This window comes from Cebus imitator, unplaced genomic scaffold (assembly GCF_001604975.1).
Source record: "Cebus imitator isolate Cc_AM_T3 unplaced genomic scaffold, Cebus_imitator-1.0 Scaffold261, whole genome shotgun sequence".
Classification (NCBI taxonomy): Eukaryota; Metazoa; Chordata; class Mammalia; order Primates; family Cebidae; genus Cebus; species Cebus imitator.
Window position 1 is genome coordinate 1,292,053 of NW_016107576.1, and position 22,133 is coordinate 1,314,185.

General features: G+C 42.3%; 1 protein-coding gene across 3 annotated transcripts in view; it reads right to left on the reverse strand.

Moving 5' to 3' along the window:
* Positions 1-1,489: 1,489 nt before the first annotated feature.
* The window catches only part of MCOLN2 (mucolipin TRP cation channel 2), a 70,147-nt gene continuing 49,503 nt past the window's right edge, over positions 1,490-22,133 (reverse strand). For 2 of the 3 annotated variants that reach the window (XM_017499835.2, XM_017499834.2), the window contains exons 8-14: positions 18,546-18,658; positions 17,219-17,368; positions 15,714-15,815; positions 15,482-15,604; positions 8,449-8,655; positions 6,378-6,499; positions 1,490-3,037 (exon numbers count right to left, since the gene is read on the reverse strand). In XM_017499835.2, coding sequence (XP_017355324.1) covers positions 3,001-3,037; positions 6,378-6,499; positions 8,449-8,655; positions 15,482-15,604; positions 15,714-15,815; positions 17,219-17,368; positions 18,546-18,658 — 854 coding nt within the window. In that variant the 3' untranslated portion in view covers positions 1,490-3,000. The remainder of the gene's footprint in view (positions 3,038-6,377; positions 6,500-8,448; positions 8,656-15,481; positions 15,605-15,713; positions 15,816-17,218; positions 17,369-18,545; positions 18,659-22,133) is intronic. The other variant, XM_037728284.1, reaches the window with a different exon arrangement.

The following is a 22,133-nucleotide window of genomic DNA, read 5'->3' on the forward strand; positions in this document are numbered from 1 at the left end:
ATCATCACTTAGAGGAAGAAAGTAATCTGTTCAGGGCCTGAAAGTTAAGCTGGATTTTTGTTTATTTGTTTTGTTTTGTTTGAGACAGTCCTGCTTTGTCACCCAGACTGGAGTGCAGTGGCACCATCTCGGCTCACTGCAATCTCCGCCTCCCGGGCTCAGGTGATTTTCCTGCCTCAGTCTCCTGAGTAGCTGGGATTACAGAGGCCCACCATCTGTTAGAGGCCCAGCTAATTTTGTATTTTTAGTAGAGATGGGGTTTCACCATGTTGGCCAGGCTGGTCTTGAACTCCTGACATCATGATCCACTCACCTCAGCCTCCCAAAGTGCTGGGGTTAGAGGCATGAGCCATCACGCTCAGCTGGTAAGCTGGAATTTTAACGCAAGTCTGTCTAGATGTCTCTTAAGCCCACACTCTCTCCCACCACTCTAAGTGAACAAGCTTCAAGATGTTGCATATGGTTTTGACTGTGTCTCCAATAGCCAAGGAAGTGAATTCAAGGGTTGGAGATGCCAGAATGAAACCAGCAGGGAGAAAGAATGTCTCCTAACTTTCACAGAGAACTCTCTAAGTGGAGGCTAATGATAAGAGAGAAAATGATTTATCCCAGATGTGTCTATTAGCAGAATTATAAGACAATATTGTTCAATAAAATCCAAATAGACAATACAGTGGGTAAAGTGACAATTGTTTAACATTATTTAAAAGGGAGAAAACAATGTCTGCTATAGATGTGGGGTAACCCTGAAAAACATTTTTCATCTTAAAATGGTTTTATCCAGCTGGAGAGAAAGAAAGAAAAGAAAACATGAAAGCCAATAAAAAAATAATATGAGCATGAAAGACCATCATTAATCTTCTATTCAAATGGCAGTCATAGCTGCACAATAAGTGAAAGCCTTTTAATAGCAATTCTTGGGCCAGGCGTGGTGACTCACGCCTGTAATCCCACCACTTTGGGAGGCTGAGGTGAGCGGATCACAAAGTCAGGAGATTGAGACCATCCTGGCCAACATGGTGAAACCCCATCTCTACCAAAAAAATACTAAAAATTAGCCGGGCGTGGTGGTATTCAGAAGGCTGAGGCAGGGAAATTGCTTGAACCCAAGAGGCAGAGGTTGCAGTGAGCCAAGATCGAACCACTGCACTCCAGCCTGGGCAACAACGCCAGACTCCCTCTAAAAAAACTAAAAAAAAAAAAAAAAAATAGCAATTCTTTTCAGAGACAAAACTAAGTATATGACAATATACTCAGAAGTTAACAAGTGATCCAATTACATATCTGACTCTGGAGTCATGCAAATTACCCCCAAACCACAACTTTAATGGTGTCTTGGTTTAAAAATCAAACATAACTCTTCACATATTTTGCAAAAAAGGAGGTTTAAAATGATAATTTTTAGCAAAGTTTTCTGTGTGTAGATATGAGTCATTTACTCTCTCAACAAACTTTAATGGTATTAACTGCAAGATTTTTCCCTTCCTAGATTTGATACAGGCATATGAAATGGAGTCGGAGCAAGGAGGGGGAAGGTGACAGGAGGAGGAAAACTGGGTAGGGGATTGTGGGGAGGGGCCGCTGAGGCCAAGGAGAAAGAGGAAGAGCCCTGGAAGGGGGGTCCTGCTTAATTCAAATTCTCCGCTTTACCAATAACTCTTAAATAGTTGACCACTGACATTGCTCAAGTATGAAATAAGTCTATGCATGAAGTGATCATCATCTCCCAAGCTATCGTCATAAATATTTATTGAATAACTTCTGTGTCCTAGACTCTGTATCTCCTTCACTGCTTTTAAGAAATTGAGAAATCCCTTTTGGAGACCAAGTAGTTAAGAGAGATATGATCTGAATTTTTCACTAGGAAGTTGTTTAGAGACACTGCATAAAATAGTAATAGTGCCATATGGAATGATAAAAATAAATTTATTTAGAGAAAATATACCATATTCCTTGGCTAGACAAAGGTAAATACCCAACACAGTGGAGTTCAATTGTTAAAATGAGTGACCACTGCTACAGGTCACTTCCACATGTCGTGTGTGTACAAACGACCATCAGCACAGTGATGAGGCAGCCAAATGATTCCCACTGGCTATGCCAACAGTCGCTTCATATCATGCTGAAGAAAACACACAGGAAAACAGGCCAAGAGAAGTCCACTGCATGAGTATGAGGTCTTTTTGTTTATTTAAGGGTGATCTTTTTTTTTTTGAGACAAAGTCTCACTCTGTCACCCAGGCTGGAGGACACTGGCACCATCACAGTTCACGGCAGCCTCAACCTCTAGGGCTCAGGTGATCCTCCTACTTCAGCTTCCCAAGTAGCTGGGACTACAGATGTCTGCTACCACATCCAGCTAATTTTTGAATTTTTTGTAGAGATGGGGTTTTGCCATGTTGCCCAGGCTGGTCTCAAACTCCTGAGCTCAAATGATCTGCCTGCCTAGGCTTCCCAAAGTGCTGGGATTACAGGTGTGAGCCACTGTGCCTGGCCAAGGGTGATGTTTAAATGGCTTAACAGTTCACCAGCTAGGAGTCTCTAGATTGGTATTGCAACCAACTTCATTTCTGTACAGATCATGAATTAACAAATGTCTTCAAACCCAAGAATCACCTTTAAAACAAATCCTTATTTGACAATAAACACACATATTTATGACATGGCCTTAAACACTACTGTTGTTCACACTCTGAAATGTGACCTTTTTCCATTCCAAGATCATGTCATAGATTAATAAACTAATAGAGAATTTTATTATTGCTGTTCAATTGCACTAATGCCCAGTAGCAACCTATGGTCCATTCTTCATCATTCAAGTTTATAAAAAGTAAAGCTGGAACTTCAGTCATGGTCAGCTGGCTAACAACAAGTCCTCTTTCCCACTGTACAGTAAATAAGAGAGTTATTTTGGAACCGTTGGTCCAAGTCATTTGGGGTTCCTCTGCCCAGCCACTGAATAAGGAGGCCTGAACTTTAATCATCTTTAACAGAAGAACTTTAGTTAGTAAGTATCAAGTGATCATCACTTCTTTTCCTGTAACAGAAAGGGAAAGGAGAAAAGAGAAAACACAATAATTTTAAATCTTTGAGGAGCAACAGAAATACTCTGTATTCTAGGCTCACATAGATTACAGACATGTTGAGTGAAACATAAAAGAGGAAGAAAAATTAAGACAAGCAATATATTCTGATTATTTACCAATGTTCAGAATAAATAAGCAAACAGATAATAGAGAAGGTCAATGTACACTGTTTGAGGTTTGAGTAGATGCTTTGGAAACACTGTGAGGAGTCAACTGTCTCTTACGAACCTCCGTGCCCCCAGGGAGGGGAACATCGTACACTGGGGCCTCTTGGCTAAGGGAAAGGGGAAGGAGAGGATTAGGACAAATATCTAATGCATGGCAAAGCTTAAAACCTAGGTGACAAGTTGACAGGTGCAGCAAACCACCATGGCACATATGTGCCTATGTAACAAACCTGCACGTTCAGCACATGTATCCCAGAACTTAAAGTAAAATTTTTTTAAAAAGAAAAATGTGTCACATTTATGTTTTACTCAATAAGTATATCGGTTTGATTCTGAAAAAAAAAAAGAAATCTTCATGTCCCTTGGCTAACAAGGCCTTATCAATGACTAGAACAGCCAATTTTCCTCCTTCACTGCAGTAGAGGAAGAGAAAGGTTAATTCTGCATCTGTTCAACCAAGCATCTCTTTCCAAGGAACCACATCATTTTAGAAGTGGAAGAGGTTTCAGAGGTCATCTGGTCCATCCAAGAAATTTAGGAGAGGTCACAGGACACACTTGGTTAATGGCAGTGTCCAAAATGAAAAACCCAGGTGTTCTGATGCTCAGGTTAGAGGTTCTGTCAATAACTCAAAGGAGGATCAAGTGTGTGCTGGTTGTTGGATTGTTCTGTTGAAGAGGAGTGACCACAGCCATCCTCTGCAGGAAGTAGCACTGAGATAGCAGGTGTCATTTGTCATGGTCACCAGACAGGGGCATAGAGACCAATCTTTGCAACACTGAATCTTTATATTCCTCTTTACCCTCCATTCACAGCCTTCCTCAATTTCAGTCCATTCTTCTGTTCCTAGTTTTTATTTTATTTTTTAAAAAGTCAGGGTCTCACTACATTGCCCACGCTGGTCTCAAAATCCTGAGCTCAAGTGATCCTCCTGCCCTGGCCTCCCAAAGTGCTGGGACTATAGGCATGAGCCACCATACCCAGCCCCATTCCTAGCTNGACAGGGTCTCCCTCTGTTGTCCAGGCTGGAGTGCATTGGCCTTATCTCGGCTCACTGCAACCTCTGCCTTCCAGGTTCATTCAATTTTCCTGCCTCAGCCTCCCAAGTAGCTGGGATCACAGGCGCCCATCACCATGCCCAGCTCATTTTTGTATTTTTAGTAGAGACAGGGTTTCACCACGTTGTCCAGGCTGGTCTCAAACTCCTGACCTCAACTGATTCACCCACCTTGGCCTCCCAAAGTTTGGTTTTTTGTTTGTTTGTTTTTCAAGGAGAGTCTCTCTCTGTTGCCCAGGTTGGAGTGCAGTGGTGCAATCTCGGCTCACTTCAACCTCTGCCTCCCAGGCTCAAGCGATTCTCATGCTTCAGGCCCCGGAGTAGCTGGGATTACAGGTGCCCGCCACCAGGCCTAGCTGATTTTTGTATTTTTAGTAGAGATGAGGATTCACCATGTTGGCCAGGCTGGTCTTGAACTCCTGACCTCAAGTGATCCATCTGCCTCAGCCTCCCAAAGTGCTGGGATTACAGGAGTGAGCCACCATACCCAGCCCCATTCTATTTTTTTAAACACATCAAGCTATACTTAATTTTTGATGGAGTCAAAGCCATCACTTTTTCTCAAGGTTCCATTACAATCCGTTTCCTTCCATCAGGGCCTAGGCCCTTCACTCTGCAGGGTCCTGGGATCTAGGCTTTGGTCTGATGATTCCACTAAAACTGTTATAGCTGACTTCACCCAGGACCATCATTTGGCCAAATATAGTTACAGCTACTTCTGTCTTTATTCTTTGATATCCTCTTTTTCAAAACTTTCATCATCCTAGTTCTTCAGCTGATCTCCTTGGTGGATTCTCTTGTTTCCTCGAATTCTTTCATTCTTCATGAGGAGCAGACCCTCTGTCTCACCATGCGTCTTTGCAACAATCCTCAGCACACCTTAGGGTGAACTGTCTGCTCCTGTTGCTCCTTGCATCTCACCGCTCAGACCCAATCTTACCCAAAAGTCTTTGGGTCCACACCTTAAATCTTTCACTTGTTCCATAGGGCTGCATGAGAAAACATTTAACAACCTCCCAGGACTTCGTGTGTCACAAACACCAAAGACCTATCAGCTACATTTTAGAAATCATGACTACATTTTCCAATGAAGTTTTTCCCCCTTATAGTAAAAAAGAGATTTTGAGAGACTCCTTATACAACGTACCTCCTAGGAGGCAACCGCCTATTAAGAAAATTAATTTCCTTTATCCCAGCTTTCACAGCAATGATTTAGTGCTCTGAGAAAATAAGGTGTGGTTCTGAAAACAGCTCTTCTCAGATCTCATTTTCCGTTTACCAGACATCCTCTCGATCTGCTCAATCACATCATTGTAAGTCCCAAGATGCTATATGAATTGATTAACAGAAAAATACATCCTGTGGTTTTAAGTAGCAATTATGTTCTCCTAGCTTCCTTCAGGAATATGGGTTAGAAAATCCTTCCAAAAAGAAAAAACATGTGTAGGGTATACTTTTAGTTACAAACTGGCACCCCTGACTTCAGATGAAAGCAAACATAGGCACATCAAAAAAAAAAGTCTTCACTTGACCCCCATTCTAGTCCACAAATCACTATGCAATATGCTTTGTCCACTGAGGTCTAGACCATTTCCCTACGTGTCCTGATGAACAGGAGGCAAAGCACAGCTAGGCAAGGAAGAGCTACAGGTGTGCATTGCTAACCAAGCACTTGGACGGCCTCCTCGCAGGGAGGTTTCCTGCTCTGATCAAGAAAGGTTGCTTGAACCACATACTGTGAAAAGGGAAAATGCCTCTGACATTCCCAGAGTTCCACCTCTAAAAATAAGAGCTTTGACCTCTTACTTGGGCCACTTAAGAGTTCAGCCTCTTGACTTTAGGGACATAATTTATGCCTTCTCTTAATAGTCTTATAGTATTCCTAAGAGATTACAATCACATCATGTAGCTTTCCACACAACCCTGTTGTAGAAGAAACAATTCATTTCTAAAGCCAATTTTAGTGGGAGGAAAGAAGAGAAAGATGAATTATTTCCCACTATTGCTTTTTATTAAGGCAACAGAGCAGCCCACTATAGAAGCATGGAGCTTAAACATGATACTTACCTCTTCCGACAGCAGATGCAGGACAGGAAGGCTGAGGACTCTTTCTGATACTCTTCTTTGCTACTGCATTCCTTCAGGAATTCCTGCAAATCCGTTTCCGGAAATCCATTCTTTTGGAATTTCTTTAGAAAGTACACGTGTTGTTACCTTATTTATAGAGCATGAGAAATTGCTCTTTTGTCAACAAACCAAGTCCACCTTTACTAAAATAAAACTCTCCCACATTGCTACCTCAGATTCAAGAACTGATATTAACAATGATGAATCAATCTGTCAGTCCCAGAACACCAAGCCAGGGCCACTGTGGGAACAGAGAACAATCCAGAGGAAAACTTCAGAAAGAAAGCAGAGGAGAGCCAGGGAGAGGTTTGTTTAAAAAAGGTAATGAAGGAAATAATCAAAAGTCAAAAGTCTAGTCTGCGTACAATGGCTCATGCCTGTAATTCCAGCACTTTGGGAAGACAAGGAGAGAGGATCGCTTGATCCCAGGGGTTTGAGACCAGCCTGGGCAAGATGGTGAGACCCCATCTCTACAAAAAATACAAAAATTATCTGGGTATGGTGGTGTGCACCTGTAGTCCCAGCTACTTTGAAGGCTGAGGCAGGAGGATTGACTGAGCCCAGGAGTTGGAGGCTATATTGAGGTAGGATCACACCACTGTCCTCCAGCCTGGGCAACAGAGCAAGACCCTCTCTCTTAAAAAAAAAAATGTCTTAAGCTTTAATGCTAACAGCAAGACTAGATAAGGCCTCCCCACTCCACATACACATTGGCAACATAGACTCTGCCTGGGAAGTAATCACTATTTCCTCTACTTTAATGGAAGTTGGTCACTTAGTGGGACAGAAGACAGTAGATTTTTCCAAGCAGACACAAAGACTCCCTCCCCTCATGCTTAATAAGACAACCCACTTCAACACTGAGGCTCCCCTGCCCCTCTGTAGCAGGATTGTGCACCTCTTCCTTCTCCATGCAAGCCCTGCTGCCAGAGCCAACTACCATTCCCACTCGAACCTTATCTCCCCACACACTCAAAAGGTATTCAGGAGTTTTCCCAATGGACTGGCTTTCTTCTGCATTATTCTGAGAAAGCAGTTAAGCAGAAAACAGCCCTACAAAGGCAGGCACCCTGGTTTTTCAGTCACTGACCCTGAAGCAGGGTTTTCTAAACATGACCATCTGCTGTGAAGATGATACCAGCACCCAAATCAGTTAAATGGACCTAGTCTGAAAGGATACAGAACCTATCGGGTAGCTTAAGAAAGTAGGAAGCTAGGGTGGGCACGGTGGCTCACACCTGTAATCCCAGTACTTTGGGAAGCCAAGATGGGCAGATCATGAGGTCAGGAGTTCAAGACCAGCCTGACCAACACAGTGAAACCCTGTCTCCACTAAAAATACAAAAAAAAATAGCTGGGCATGGTGGCTGACATCTGTAATCCCAGCTACTCAGGAGGCTGAGGCAGGAGGATCGCTTGAACCTGGGAAGCAGAGGTTGCAGTGAGCAGAGATCGTGCCATTGCACTCCAGCCTGGGCAACAGAGTGAGACTCCAAAAAAGGAAAGGGAAGGGAGGGGAAGGAAATGGAAGGGGAGGGGAGGGGAGGGAGAAGCTAAACAGTCACAAAAGCCTTAGTTTTTAAAATTTAAAGGAAACCTGTGCTATGACAGTAGCCATATCATGCAGTGTGAGTTGTAGCAATATCTGAGAGTTGTCAGGGTGCCAGTCTCTTCTCATCCCTGACACTTATGACTCTATCCTAAGTTTCAGGTAGCCACACTGGCAGGTTTATCTGTCAGGGCTGAGACCAGCAGCCCGACTACCTGACTCACCCCATTCCACCCATCCTTACCCCATTTCCGTTCTGCTTCCCACCACCCCTCCAAACCAATCCACCCTGCTGTGGGTAACAGGGACAATGTCCTAAAAGTCATCTCCAGTCTTTAAAAAGTCTGCCTCAAAATCTGAACTGTAATATTTTAAGTATGTTTTTAAAATATTGTATTTTTCTATGATCTATACAGAATTTGCAGTGATTTTTTTTGGCAGCAAATATTGATAATTACTTACCTTAATGGTGTCATAAGAATCTGTAATAAGTGCAATAAAAAGGCTGAGAATCATATATATAAAAAGGCTGATAAAGGAATATAAATACAGACGACTGAACAGCCACACCAAGATGCTCTTCTGCTGGATTTGGGCAAAGGTTGCAAACATGTCATCACCATTGACCAGAGAAAACAGACACTCAGCAACTGTGTTCAGATTTTCAAACTGTGGGAAGAAATAAAAATTAGGTTCTGAAATAGAATATTCTAAAAAGCCGATGGTAACCAGTTAGCATGTTTTGTTAACATTGTTTTTTAACATTGTCATTTGTAGTAGCGGTAACTTATTTATTTTAAGATGCTAGAACACCATAAGAAGTAGGAAAACATTATTCAAAAATCCCCTGTAGGCCAGGCACAGTGGCTCATGCCTATAATCCCAGCACTTTGGGAGGCCAAGGTTGGAGGATCACTTGAACCCAGGAGTTTGAGACCAGCCTGGGCAAGATTCCAAGATCTGATCTCTACAAAAAATACAAAAACATCTGGGCATGGTGGTGTGCCTGTAGTCCCAGCTATTCAGGAGGCTGGGGTGGGAGAATCTCTAGTCCAGGAGGTTCAGGGTGCAGTGAGCCAAGGTTGTGCTACTACACTGCAGCCTGGGGGACAGAGCAAGACCTTGTCTCTTTAAAACACACACACACACACACACACACACACACACACACACACACACACCCTCTCTATACTCTCAAAGTTAATCTCGACAATTCCCTGTTTTCCCCGATGTATTTTTTTATATATTTGTGGTCATATCATCTAACAATTTAGATCCCAGTTTTTCTGCTAATTAGCATAAGCATCTTCTTATGTTTTCTATACTAGAGAGCATTTGTGGGGTTTTTTGTTTTATTTTATTTTTTTGAGATGGAGTCTCACTCTGCTGCCCAGGCTGGAGTGCAGTGCAATCCCAGGTCACTTCAACCTCTGCCTCTGGTGTTCAAGTGATTCTCATACCTCAGCCTCCCAAATAGATGGGACTACAGGTGTGTGCCACCAAGCCCGGCAAATTTTTGTATTTTTAGTAGAGATAGGGTTTCACCATGTTGGCCAGGCTGGTCTCAAACTCTTGACCTCAGGTGATCCGCCTGCCTCAGCCTCCCAAAATGCTTGGATTACAGGCATGAGCCATGGCGCCCAGCTGACATTTGTTATATGACAGACCATTCCTTGGAAATGCCAACAAAACTTTCCACCACCCTAACCAGAAAAATGAGCTTTTTTTCTAAATTACCCTCTTTCTGTCAGTGATTCCAATCTCCCACCGAAGAACCAGTCCGAAATAATTAAGTCCTTAGAACTCTGTGTTGAACTGATTACTCTTCTTCCTTTCAGTTTTCTAAGGCCTGTCCGTTCCTATCACATGTTTCTCCAATCCACCCTTTCTACTCTACTGTGATGTCAGCATGAATTTCTGAATTATTACAGAAACTCCCAAGGAAGTCTCTTTTACTCTAATCTCTTCACTCTCCCCAGTCGAAGCTGCAGGAAAACCTGTACTTGAAGAAGATGGCTTTCAGGTTATTTCTCCCTTGTGAGATTATACAAAGTCTGGATGCAAAATAAAAGTCCAAACTAAGAAGGTTGTGGTAAGTTCCTCCTTCATGCAGCCTCATCACATCTCCTCCTTGTCAATTTTTCTTTTTTTATGAGACTGAGTCTCACTCTGTCGCCCAGGCTGGAGTGCAATGGTATGGTCTTGGCTCACTGCAACCTCTGCCTCCAAGGTTCAAGTGATTCTCCTGCCTCAGCCTTCTGAGTAGCTGGGACTGTAGGCGCCCACCACATCCAGCTAATTTTTGTATTTTTAGTAAAGACAGGGTTTCACCATGTTGGCCAGGTTGGTCTCGAACTCCCGACATTGTGATCTGCCTGCCTCAGCCTCCCAAAGTGCTGGGATTACAGGCATGAGCCACCGTGTCCGGCCTCCTCCTTGTCAATATTAACACGCTGTGCTTTCTGCTCCAACACCAGGCCCATCCCTACATTTTTCCCTCATGGAATTTATTCTCCTCACCTGCTGTAACCTTCTTTTCTCTGTGTCCAGTTAAGCCAATGTTCAAGAATTAATTCAGAGTGTACTTCAAGACAGAGTGCCCTGGCATCTCTAGTCCTTTCTCTGCACTCCGTATCGGTAAGAATCACACAATGAACTATGGATGGTCTTCTAATTATTTTTACGCACACTTCCCTGTCCTGCAACTAGATACAAATATCATGCCTTACACTACCAGCCAAGCCACATGGTTGGACCAGGCAAGCCGAATTGGTGGCCAAGGGAGAGGGTCCACAAATGCACCCCAAACAAGGATCCCACTCATGGCTTTGCTGCATCAGCAAAAACTATGAAGAACTCAAGTCCTTCTCCATAAAGACCTAGAGGAAATATCCAGTTGAACAAATCACTTAACAATATTAGATTGTTTAACAGTAAAACGGGGGTTGCCAGAGTAAATATTTTCCATACCCTACACTAGCCTTGAAACATTGAAGTTAAAGCTTAAAACATTGACACTGAAGTTGGTTTCTATGGATGTCAATTACAACTCTGACAGCACCATTAATAATTCATATTTCTCAGTTTCTTTTGGAATCCAGTCAACTCCTTTCCCTAGTTGCAAGAGCTCCAAGCACAACTGTCTGTGCTTCAGGTTTCAACTGCAAATAGCTAGTTGGTCAGTACACATCATATTCATTTCTTAATTTTCTGTTTAGTTACTTATCAGGCTAGACACAGTATCTGTCTCAACGTTAACATTATTCATAACCATTTTACCTCCTCCTCCTCTTGTAAACATGAGAATTATTTTAACACAGCAAAGAGTTAAAACGGAGACCCAGTCAATTTTAGGTGTTTGGTAACACCCTGCTATTTTGTACAAGAAGTGGCTGTGAACCAGAGTCCGTTTCCGTGGCCAAATGCCATAGTAGAATTGAGCTTAAAAATACTTGAGGTCCTAATGTGCTTCCAGTCTAGAAGGACCTCATTTGTAAGGCATTCCTTTGGTTTCTGAGAGACCACAGCCCCTGGAAAGCAGGTATTACACACACACACACACACACACACACACACACACACACACTCTCTCTCTCTCTCTTTCTCTCTCTCTCTCTTTCTCTCTTTCTCTCTCTCTCTCTCTTTCATCGCTTTTTGTTTGTTCAACAGACTTGTTGGGTACCTGCCATGGTCTGTGTACTAAGCTGGAGACTGGGAATATAAAGAGAAACAAGCCATAGTTCCTGCCCTCCAAGAACTTGGTCTACAAGAACCTAGCAATGTTGGGTGCACAGCAGACATTTAATACATATTAAATGGCTATTTCCATAAACAGTCCCCATAGGTTCTCTGGGACCACAGCAAGAACCCAACCATTCATTTCACAAATGGTAATTCTGCAGTTGGGCCAAAAACGTTTCATTTCAATGAAAACATAACCTGCAATGGTTTAGGTCAGAGAATGACATAAATATTTGCTTTAAGAGCTGATGCCAAAAATCTCATGCAAACTTTAGGCAAAATGTTTTAGCTGGCTAATGGTTCTTTTGAATGAGAGGTACTTGGCTAAAACCAGAGGCCTTGGAAGGAGGAAAATGTAATGCAGAGTCTGCTGAACTTTGACCCATGACATCAGCAAAGTTCAACAATTTTTCAAGCCTTGGTCTTCTCATTTGTAAAATGGGGACAAAGCAAGGCTATGATTTATTCCTCATAGACCAAAAAAGTCCTCTGGAAATGTAAAAGCCACATTAGAGTAATGTTTAATAATTCAAGATTTGGTTTGGAAGAACATTAACAGTCTGTCTCTTGCCCTTGGTGTCCAGACATTTTGAAAGGGCATTGTGCCAAAGTCCATTAGTGCTGGGAACACACATCAGCAGGATACTTTTTGTATCTTGACTCCCTTACTGTTGAGCCCCTGAAATCAGATGCCTAACAGGAAGACAGGAAGCTGAAGTGTTATGAGACTCCAGCTGTCAGTCAAACAGTAGTATAAAATTACAGTCTTCCTGATGTCTCTTTTTAGCTGTTTTGTTTTAAAGAAAGAATTAGCTTTCATAATCAAGATTGCTGTGATTCTAAAAATCCTACAAAAATGCCTGCTTGGAACGCTCAGCTTTTCAAGGCTTCTGGTAATCCTGAAAGTCCTCTGATTCAGACACTGGCAGAGCCTGAACATGCTGACAGCTTGGATTAATTTGGGGGTAAGGATGCAAGGGGCAATAAAATATTCTAACTTCAGATTCAAAGAGGCAGCAATATGGAGAAGAAAAACACAAAATTCCAAAACCAGACTAACATTTTCTTTCTCTCCCCTGACTTGTACATTCGGTGAATTAACTCAATTGTGCATTTCCCCAATATATCAGCCTGGTGAGAGATGCCGTAAATAGACCTACGGGCAATCCTACAGATATCCCCTATCCCTCCACTCCTCCATGGGGGAGGGGGTAAAGGGAAAGCTGATATTAAGCGACAGACATAAGTCTAGAGCTGCAATGTCCATAATGGTAGTCACCAGCCATGTGTGGCTAGCCAGCATCCAATAGGTAGCTAGTCCAAATTAAGATGTGCCATGAGGATAAAACATCTACCAGATCAAAAAGACTGGTATGAAGGAATGTAAAATATTTCAATATTTTATAATGAATACATGCTGGAATAATATTTTAGGTATATTAGGCTTAAAATATATCATTGAAATTAATTTCATCGGTTTTTTATTTCTTAATGTGGATACTAGAAAATTTTACAGTATAGGCAAGGCTCTCAGTTATAGCCCAAATTGCATTTTTCTTGGACAGTGCTGCTTCAGAAGATCCCAATTTCACCTGGATCCTTTGAAAGGACAAAATTGAACATATGGAAATGTAGTCAGGCTCACAAAACAAGTAACCTCATTTTCCACGAGGTGACCTTGACCTCATTGAGAGAATGAGACTGACTACATGGCTGTCCAATCACGGTTGATCTCCAAGTACAAGCCTGTTTCTTGTCAGACTAAATGCTCCCCTGTTTTAGATGATCTGTTTTAGATAATACCAAGAAAAGCCTTATAGAGTATGGGTCAAAGCACAGGTACTGGAGTCAGGCTGACCTGGGTTTGAATCCCAACTCTGCCATTTTCTAGCTGGGTAATCTCAGGAATATTATTTAATATATTAAGGTACCTATTTTCTGTGAAAGAATCATCAGATTTCCTCACAGAGAAGGGGAGGGAAGGGTTAACGCAGCAAGGGAGATGAAGTATCCTGGGCACCATGCCTAACAGACGGCATTTGAGAATGGCAGCCATCTAGTAAAATTCAAGCAACCTTATCTGAGCACCTTCCAGAATAATGACAAGAGAGGGGAGATGGGGGTGGGGTACAAAGGAGATGTGACCACTTGTCCAGAGACCTTGGGGTCAGTGAATTAAAGCCAAATCCTCAGGCACAGTATTTATTCCACACAGTGCAACACTGCCCTCTAGTGACAAAGAGGTGGAAAAGCTTTCAGAGCATGAGGCAAGTAAGGAAGAAAAATACATTTTTCCAGGCTCTGACAGTAAGTTCTCCAAATCAGAGACATCATAGCAAAGAATAATTTTTTCTCATGAGTCACCTTTAAAACAGTGACATGGAATTTGAAGAGCAATAGTATTACCAAGATTTACTACTAACCCAGAGGTTGTCACTTTGTTAATTATATAATATCTCAAATAGGAAAAACAGTAATTCTCCCTAGACATATTAAATGTGACACTTGAAAAGGAGAAAGTCTGACTGTGCCAGGTTACCTGGCATTAATCTGATAGGACAGCTATCAGAATAATAAGAAAGGGTAAGCTATACATTAATAACAAAGAGTAAGTTATATATATATAACAAAGGGTAAGCTATACATTAATAACAAAGAGTAAGCTATACATACAATAACAAACGGTAAGCTATACATTAATCTTAAACCTTCTGATAGAAGAGTAAGCTATACATTAATCTTAAACCTTAAGGTTTAAGTTAAGTTTTGTTAACAGTTTGTAAACCAGATTTGATCATATGTTCTTTGGCTAATGGTACTAACAAGGTCAAAACTTAAGGCTGTACTGGTATACAAACTTGGAAGCAATACTTGCCATTTTTAACCTCTTTTCTCCTTGCAGAGCATCTAAGTGAGGAAAGCAGTACCTAGGCTGTGGTGGGGAGTAAGTAAGAAAGAAAACAGAAAAGCCCAGCAGAGTGTCTAACACACAGCAGGAAGTGTTAGCTGCTGCTATTTTTGTTGTTTCTATCGTTCCAACTGCCACAGGCCCATGGAGAAAAAGCCAGAAGATGAAATAACTCCTTCTACTTTTTTGGGTTAAAAACAAGGCTTATCTAGTTTCATTTCCTGATGTATCTACCAATCAAATGTATCATTTTATAACAAGAACATCTTAGCATAATTTTGATGTCCCTGAGATTATAATGCTAACTGAAGTTTGGTAATAGTTTAGAATTCAGATACTGATCTTTAATAAGGCACAAAGATGATGCTGTAACCAAAACCATCTGCAGAGACAAGACATGTCACCATTTCAATCATAAACCTACAATGGTTGCTCTAGGCAGTCTCTGCCCATCCTCATTCTTCTCAATTAACTTGGATGAAAAACATAATACATTAAATTGGAAATTTTTAATAGGAATTTTCCTCACTTAATTTTCATTTTTAATATAGTGATCTCATCTCCAAACATTTCCCATTTGATGATCACTGGGTAGCTATGTGACCCCTTAAGCCAGCCCTAGACAATTATAATCCATGCTTTCTAGTCTTTTACACTTCTTGGTTCAATATCCGATAGTCACTTCTATATACTGAAAAGGAATAAAAGAAAAACTGATAAAAAGATATGTGCTTACTGATGTCAAGGGTACGTGACAGAGAAGATTAAGAAGCCAGTAAGTGCTAGAAACCCATGATCAAGAGTCCCATGTGCCCATGTGCAGAAGGAAGAATTTGTGTTACATACCTTGTCATGGTATGGTCCTAAGACAATCCAGCCACAGAATGTGTAACCCAGATAAATCATACCAGCACAAGCACAAAACCGAAGAACTTTTGGCAGTGAGGCCTGCATTGTTAAAATCAGCACCTGAAAAAAAAAGAATTAACAGGACAGATGAAATGGAAAAGTAGCTATTAGACCCCAAAGAATAAATGAATCTCAAGTGCAGTGGCACTGCCCAGTGCCACATCCTTACATTATATGCCTGGAAATAACCCAGGTATCTGATGACTCCAACCCACACAAAGAGCGTAGAGGTTCCAAGCAAAATGCTGCACAGATCATAGTTTGTGAGATTCTAAGGAATGAAAAAATAAATAAATAAACAAGAAAACGAGACAAATGAGTAAAATATTTGATTCCACTTAGCTTATTAATCTTACTTCAAACCAACTTATAAAAAAGAGAACTATCCGCCTACCTATAGGTGATAGTAAGAGTTCTTTAAAGAAAAGAAGAAAAACAGAGAATATAATTCCAAATGTGCTTTTCATTTTCTTTTAGTATTTCAATTAGTTGAACTAAATTTTTTTTCCAAATAATATCCTGAAATAGAAATTGCATTTATCACTGACCTAGGCATTTGAGGACATAAATTAATGGTGTTTGTTAAGTATCAAACAATAAAACTCAGCTGCTTTTGAAAGAAAATTCCAACATGATTTGCTAACACAGCCCCTGCTCTCAGGAAAGTCTAGGGCTAGCTGAAAAGACAAAACACAAACCTGATTCTTCTATAATATGCTAGATGCAGTGAAAGACACAATGCCTAGCTCATCACAGAGAGACCACCACAGACTCCACCCCAGAGCAAAGATGGGCTGCAGGACAGGCTGGGAGGAGGCGTCACAGGTCAGTGGACAAAGGCTGAACAAAGGCACAATGCTGACAAGACCTCCTAGAGGGACAGGGTTAGAGCAGAGGCTAGAGCGGGAGGCAGAGCTGGATGGTGATGACCCCAGGGGCCATGTGAGGGAGGCCGCTTCATCCCGAAGCAGGCCCTAAGAGGTAGAAAGAATAACAGCCAGATAGACACTTTCAGAAAAGTCCCTGTGTAAACAGATCTCAGGGATATGAAATGGAAGATGGGAAAGCAGGTGAGGAGGCTGCAGTCACAGTTGGCCAAAGAGGAAGAAGCCTGAAGAAAGCCAGAGGGAGCCGGGCTGGGCGGAGTGGGTGTCTTGGGGTTAGGAGTTAAGGCTGGTGGGACCTGTGGCAAACAGCAGAGAGTGGACAGAAAAACAGTGCGGTGAAGGAGTCGCCAAGGCTTAGTTAGGAGATCAAATAGACCAAGTTGTACAAAGGGCCAGGCTGTAGCACGCTGACATTCCTGCCCTCACTGCATCCGTCGGAGCACCCAATGGTCACAAATCCTCCCCACAGGCTCTTGGCATGCAGGTTCAGAGAAGGGACTGGTTTATGGGTAAGCTGCTCCTTTTGCAACTTAAAAAGAAAAATGAGGCCCAAATAACCAGTGTTCTCAGGTTTAGTCACTATTCTGGAGCTGTCGCCAAGTTTTGTTCCACGGCTTCCTACTTTCCCTTCACGAGGAACCAAGCCAGGAGAGGTTTCACTTGTGCTGCTGTGAGTAAAGGGAAGACACGAGAATCAAGTGGTCTCCAAAGGATCGTACGTCTTAAGATGCCTGTGGCCATCTGGGAGAAGATGAAGAAAATAAGACTTTAAATGGGCTTCCCTCACCTTTGCTTTGATTTCCATTTTTAATATGGAGCCAACGATTGTCATCAGGTCGCTGATAATCACCAGGACGTACCAGCCGTTGATGAACTCCCACTGGTCGGCGTCACACACACGCCGCTTATACTTCTCCAGGAAGAAATTTAGAAATCTCTACAGCAAACATTTAAAGAAGCATTTCTTACAAACCACACTGCCCTCCGGAAGGAGAAGGCAAGTGCAAAACAGTGCTCTCACCTGTAAAAGGACATGGTATTGCATTTCCAACTCACCAGATCAATCTCAAAGGTGGAAGTTACAGCACATACTTTCCCCCGTAAACTGAGTCACCATTCAATTGTCTGTGAAGTTCCCTCAAACATGAACTACATATGCTGTAACTCCAGCAGCCTCCTGTCATAACTAGAACACAGTACGTTCCAAATGCTCTTCATATTATCAACACGTTCATTCCAATGACAACCCAATGAACCAGGTTCTGGCAGGTCTATCATCCAGAGGAGGGAACTGAGGCACCAAGAGGCTAAGCCAGGATCCAAGTCCAGGCAGGCCGGCTCCACAGCGCATGCTCTGAATATAAGCCCCCTCACCTTGGCAGGGACAGGACCTTAACTTTGCATTCAGAACATCAAGGCAATCGGGGAACATTTAAGAGAGGTGGATATTTACAAAGGACATTGACAAAGGTCAGGATTACGCAAAGTCAAATGCAGACTATGTCCCTGCTCCACAAATGGTACTCTGTGGAATTCCAATTTCCCCTGACCCCAGTGTGCATTTGCACACACGAAACAAGCCAGAATAAGATATTTAGGGAGCAGAAGTATACATTCTTAAAAGCCCTGAGGGTAAAAAGGCAAAATGAAACTCAGAGGAGAATTTTAAAACTATTTTAAACACAGAATACAGTATTTTATGCTTCATTATAATCCATTTACCATGTCTCTCTGTCAAAATGAACTCTGATTTGAAGACAAAAGATGAAACCCACACATGGTATTACTCTGTTCTTCAGATCACTCCTAAATTGAAGAGGATCTCGTTATTCTGGAAACATTCAAAAGCCTGAGAGTTCACCACTGTGCGTCTGTACTTATCAGCTCAGTTTTAAGCAGGATAATTATCTGATCCCACCTGACACACCCAGAGCCTTTACTTGCTTCCTACACCTCAGGCTGACGAATGCCTCATAGGGGCAACTACTCAGAGGAAACTAATTTAGTCAAAAGGCTCCAAAAGAGGCAGGTGGCACAGCATCGGTGGTCCGCTGCTTGGGCAAACTGAGGGCTCGGGCCAAGAGGGCAGGAAGAGAAGGTGAATACACTCTTACCTTCTGTAACCTTAGAGCAAGAAAAATGGATCTTGTACACAGAATAAGAGATGCCAAGCAAATCACAATGACAAATGCATCAAACGCCAGGACATACTGAGCATTTTTCTGAGCTGAGGAATAAAAACAGAATTCAAATGTTAAACACATCTTACCGGAAAATAATTGCCAAACAAAATGGAAGTGTGAAAAGAAGTTCAAATGATAAACGTTTTGCCTACTGTTAGAACAAAATGGTAAATATAAGAGACAAATCACACTCCATTCATTCAGATGTATATATATAAGGCAAAACATTCCCTGATATAAAGCTCTACATTTTAAAACATGGGAACTGCTAATAAATGCACTCAAATTTATATATAAACATTTACTGTAGAATAGAATTCAACAAAAAGTGAGCCATTTGGGCTCCATTTAAAAAAAAAAAAAAGGCAAAATTCCTGACATACTCTGAATTCTTTCACATAAAAGCAGAGACATCAAGTTCACCATTAATAAGAGAACAAACAAATTAAAACACCACCACTCAGAATCCCCACTTCTGCCTCTCAACCTCACTGTGCACTTTCCCAGGACATAGAGCCAATTCTACAAGCCTTTTCTGTACATAGAGAAAATTGCTTCTTGAAATGGAAGCAAGGAGGGGAGTGGTAATCAGATTTTTGGTTTGGCGCACACAGCAGCACGGGGAATGTACAGGAGGGAGATGAAACTAACCTTCGTTTCTCTCAGACTTCACGATAGTGTCTCAGATCCCAGTCCGGCTCTCTCCTGCCTGGCCCCCACCTTCTCCACCCTGCAGCCACGCTGGTCTTCTTACTTTCCTGCTCTCGCCTCAGAGACTTTGCACATGCTGGTCCATCTGCCTGGAACAGCACTTCTCCCACACACACTGTGCAGATTATTTATTTTCAGCCTCAAGTTCCAAATGAAAAATCTCCCATCTCAGAACAGATTTCCTTAAATTCTCATCTCTCTTAGCCCCCTCCTATATGCTTTCGTGATTCTTGGTTACTACACACACCCAAAGCTTCTTTACTTTCCTCTGCACAACAGACACTGACCTTGTAATTACAAGTGCAAAGGAAGCCCAGCACGTGCACAGAGACAGTGTAGAATGAGAAAGAACACAGTCTTGGGAGCCCAACAGCCTGGTTCTGAATCTCAGTTCTTCACTCAGAAGCTATAGAGCCTTGAGGAAGTTGCTTAACCCCTGCACCACAGTTTCCTCCTCTGAAAAGTGGGTAGAATTAAAAAATACCTACATCATAGGGCTATTGTGAAAATTATGCAAGTTCATATGAAAAGACCCCTTAAAACAGCCTCAGGAAAATAACAATAGCAGACACCTACAGTGGTTACTATTTTATCATTCAGTGTCCATCTTCCACACCAAGTGATTGGCTCTGTGAAGCAGGGCCCATAAGTAGTTGCTACAGTTTGAGTTATTTGTCTCCTTCAAAACTCATGTTGAAATTTAATCCCCAATGTGACAATATTGAGAGGGAGGGCCTTTAAGAGGTGATTGGGTCATGAGGTTTCTGCCCTCATAAATGGATTAATCCACCTATCGATTAATGGGTTATCAAGAGAATGGCTTGAGGAGGAAGAAGAGGAGGAAGAGAGACTGAACTAGTATGCTCATCGCCCCTCCACCCACCCACCTACCATGTGATGCCCTGCACTGCCTGGGGACTTCACAGAGTCCCAAACAGGAAGAAGGTCCTCATCAGAAGTGGTCCTCAGACCTCGGACTTCTTAGGGTCCAGAACTGAAAGAAGTGCATTTCTTTTCTTTATAACAATTAGCCAGTTTCAGGCATTCTGTTATAAGTAACAGAAAACAGACTAAGACAGTAGTGTTGAACAAAATATGGAACCTGTGCTTAGCATAATGCTTCAGCATACTTACAAAGAAATGAGGAGAATCAAGCAACACATAAGACCCCTGAATAATCTAAGTTAGAATTTACGATGGTCTGAGCTAAGTTGGGGCAGAGCGAAAGGAAAAGGCACAGAATCGCAAGAGATGGAGAGAGTCGTGGCCTGATCTCTAACTGGACCTGGGGAATAAGAAGAACAAGAAGGATTCCTGGTTTCCTGTCTTTGGTAAACCGAGTTCACTCTGGATATTCAAGACAAAAGAGGACTATTCGGTGGCAGTTAAAGCCATGGGTGTGATGTCCTCTCAGAGAGACCACTGGGAAGGACAGGAGTGGGGGGTGGGGAACAATGCTTGAGAATTAGAAAAGGAGATGAGCTCAGGAATGAGATGGAGCAGAAAGGCCAGAGAAGCAAACAGAACCAGGGACAGGCGACCTTCAGAGGAGAGGCTTGAGCTGGAGTCCTCCACAGCAACACCTCTGCAGAGACTGCGTTGAAGAGACATGCCTTGGATTTAATAATGCAAAGATGTGAGTGACACTGGCATGAGTGTCTGAGGGCAAAGCAGCTGCTACAGTGGGTGGTGAGCAGAGACAGCCAGCTGGTAAATGCAAGTCTCTGAGCAAATGAGTTCAGCTTACTAAGCTTCAGATGTCCCAGCTACAAAACGGGGAGGACAAGTGTATCCATTTCTGGGGCTGTCATGAGAACCAGGTGGAACAGCCCATGTGAAGTGCATGTTAGAACAGTGCCTAGTTATTTATATTTACCTTTAGCCATTTTACACTCAAGAGAGTTATCTTGAGGTGTCATCTAATGGGTGACTAAGAAAACAACTTAGCTCTATCATAATGCAAGATTTTTTCTTTTTTCTTGGATCCATGGAATGGGGCAGAGGATACAGAGGCAGCTCTTGAGAAGATAAGACTGAAAATCTTATGAAATGCAAGGACAGCATCTAGTACCTTCCTTTCTGACACATAAGTAGAACACAAACCTCGAAGACAGCTTGTATTGGACCTTGTTTACAGATGGGAAAACAAACAGGCTTAGAAACAGAAACCAGCCCTCCTAACAGAATCCAGTAGAGGAGTCTGTTTTTCTTTGAATTACTGAGAAGACTAGTTTGGTATGCTAAAAAATATGTACTTTATGAACATCTCAATTGCTTTCTTGCTCTACTGAAACCAAGTTACCCCACAGGAACATTTCCAAACCTGGGTTTATAATACACTAGTCCAGAAAGATGCCCCTGCCAACATTTTTAGGGGAGTCCCACAGACCACTGAGCCCCTCTAAGGCCCTGAGAAGTCCTACATGCACCACCAGTAGCCTGTCTGTGGACTCTAGCTCAGGGCTTCCCAAACTTACTAAAACCCTTTCCTTGTAATACCATCTATATCACCCATCAATGGGGAATCCCGCCAAGGGGGAATCCCACTAATTTCTCCCCAAGTCCCTCATCTCCAAACTACTATATTTATGAAACCAAGTTAAATAAAGACATGGTACGTTTGGAGAGGGGACCTGGAAGTCACAAAAGGCAGCATGAGGTTTGTATGTGAAAATGGACATTTAGGCTGGGTGCGGTGGCTCACGCCTATAATTCCAGCACTTTGGGAGGCTAAGGTGGGCAGATTATGAGGTCAGGAGTTCAAGACCAGCCTGGCCAACATAGTGAAAGCCCCTCTCTACTAAAAAA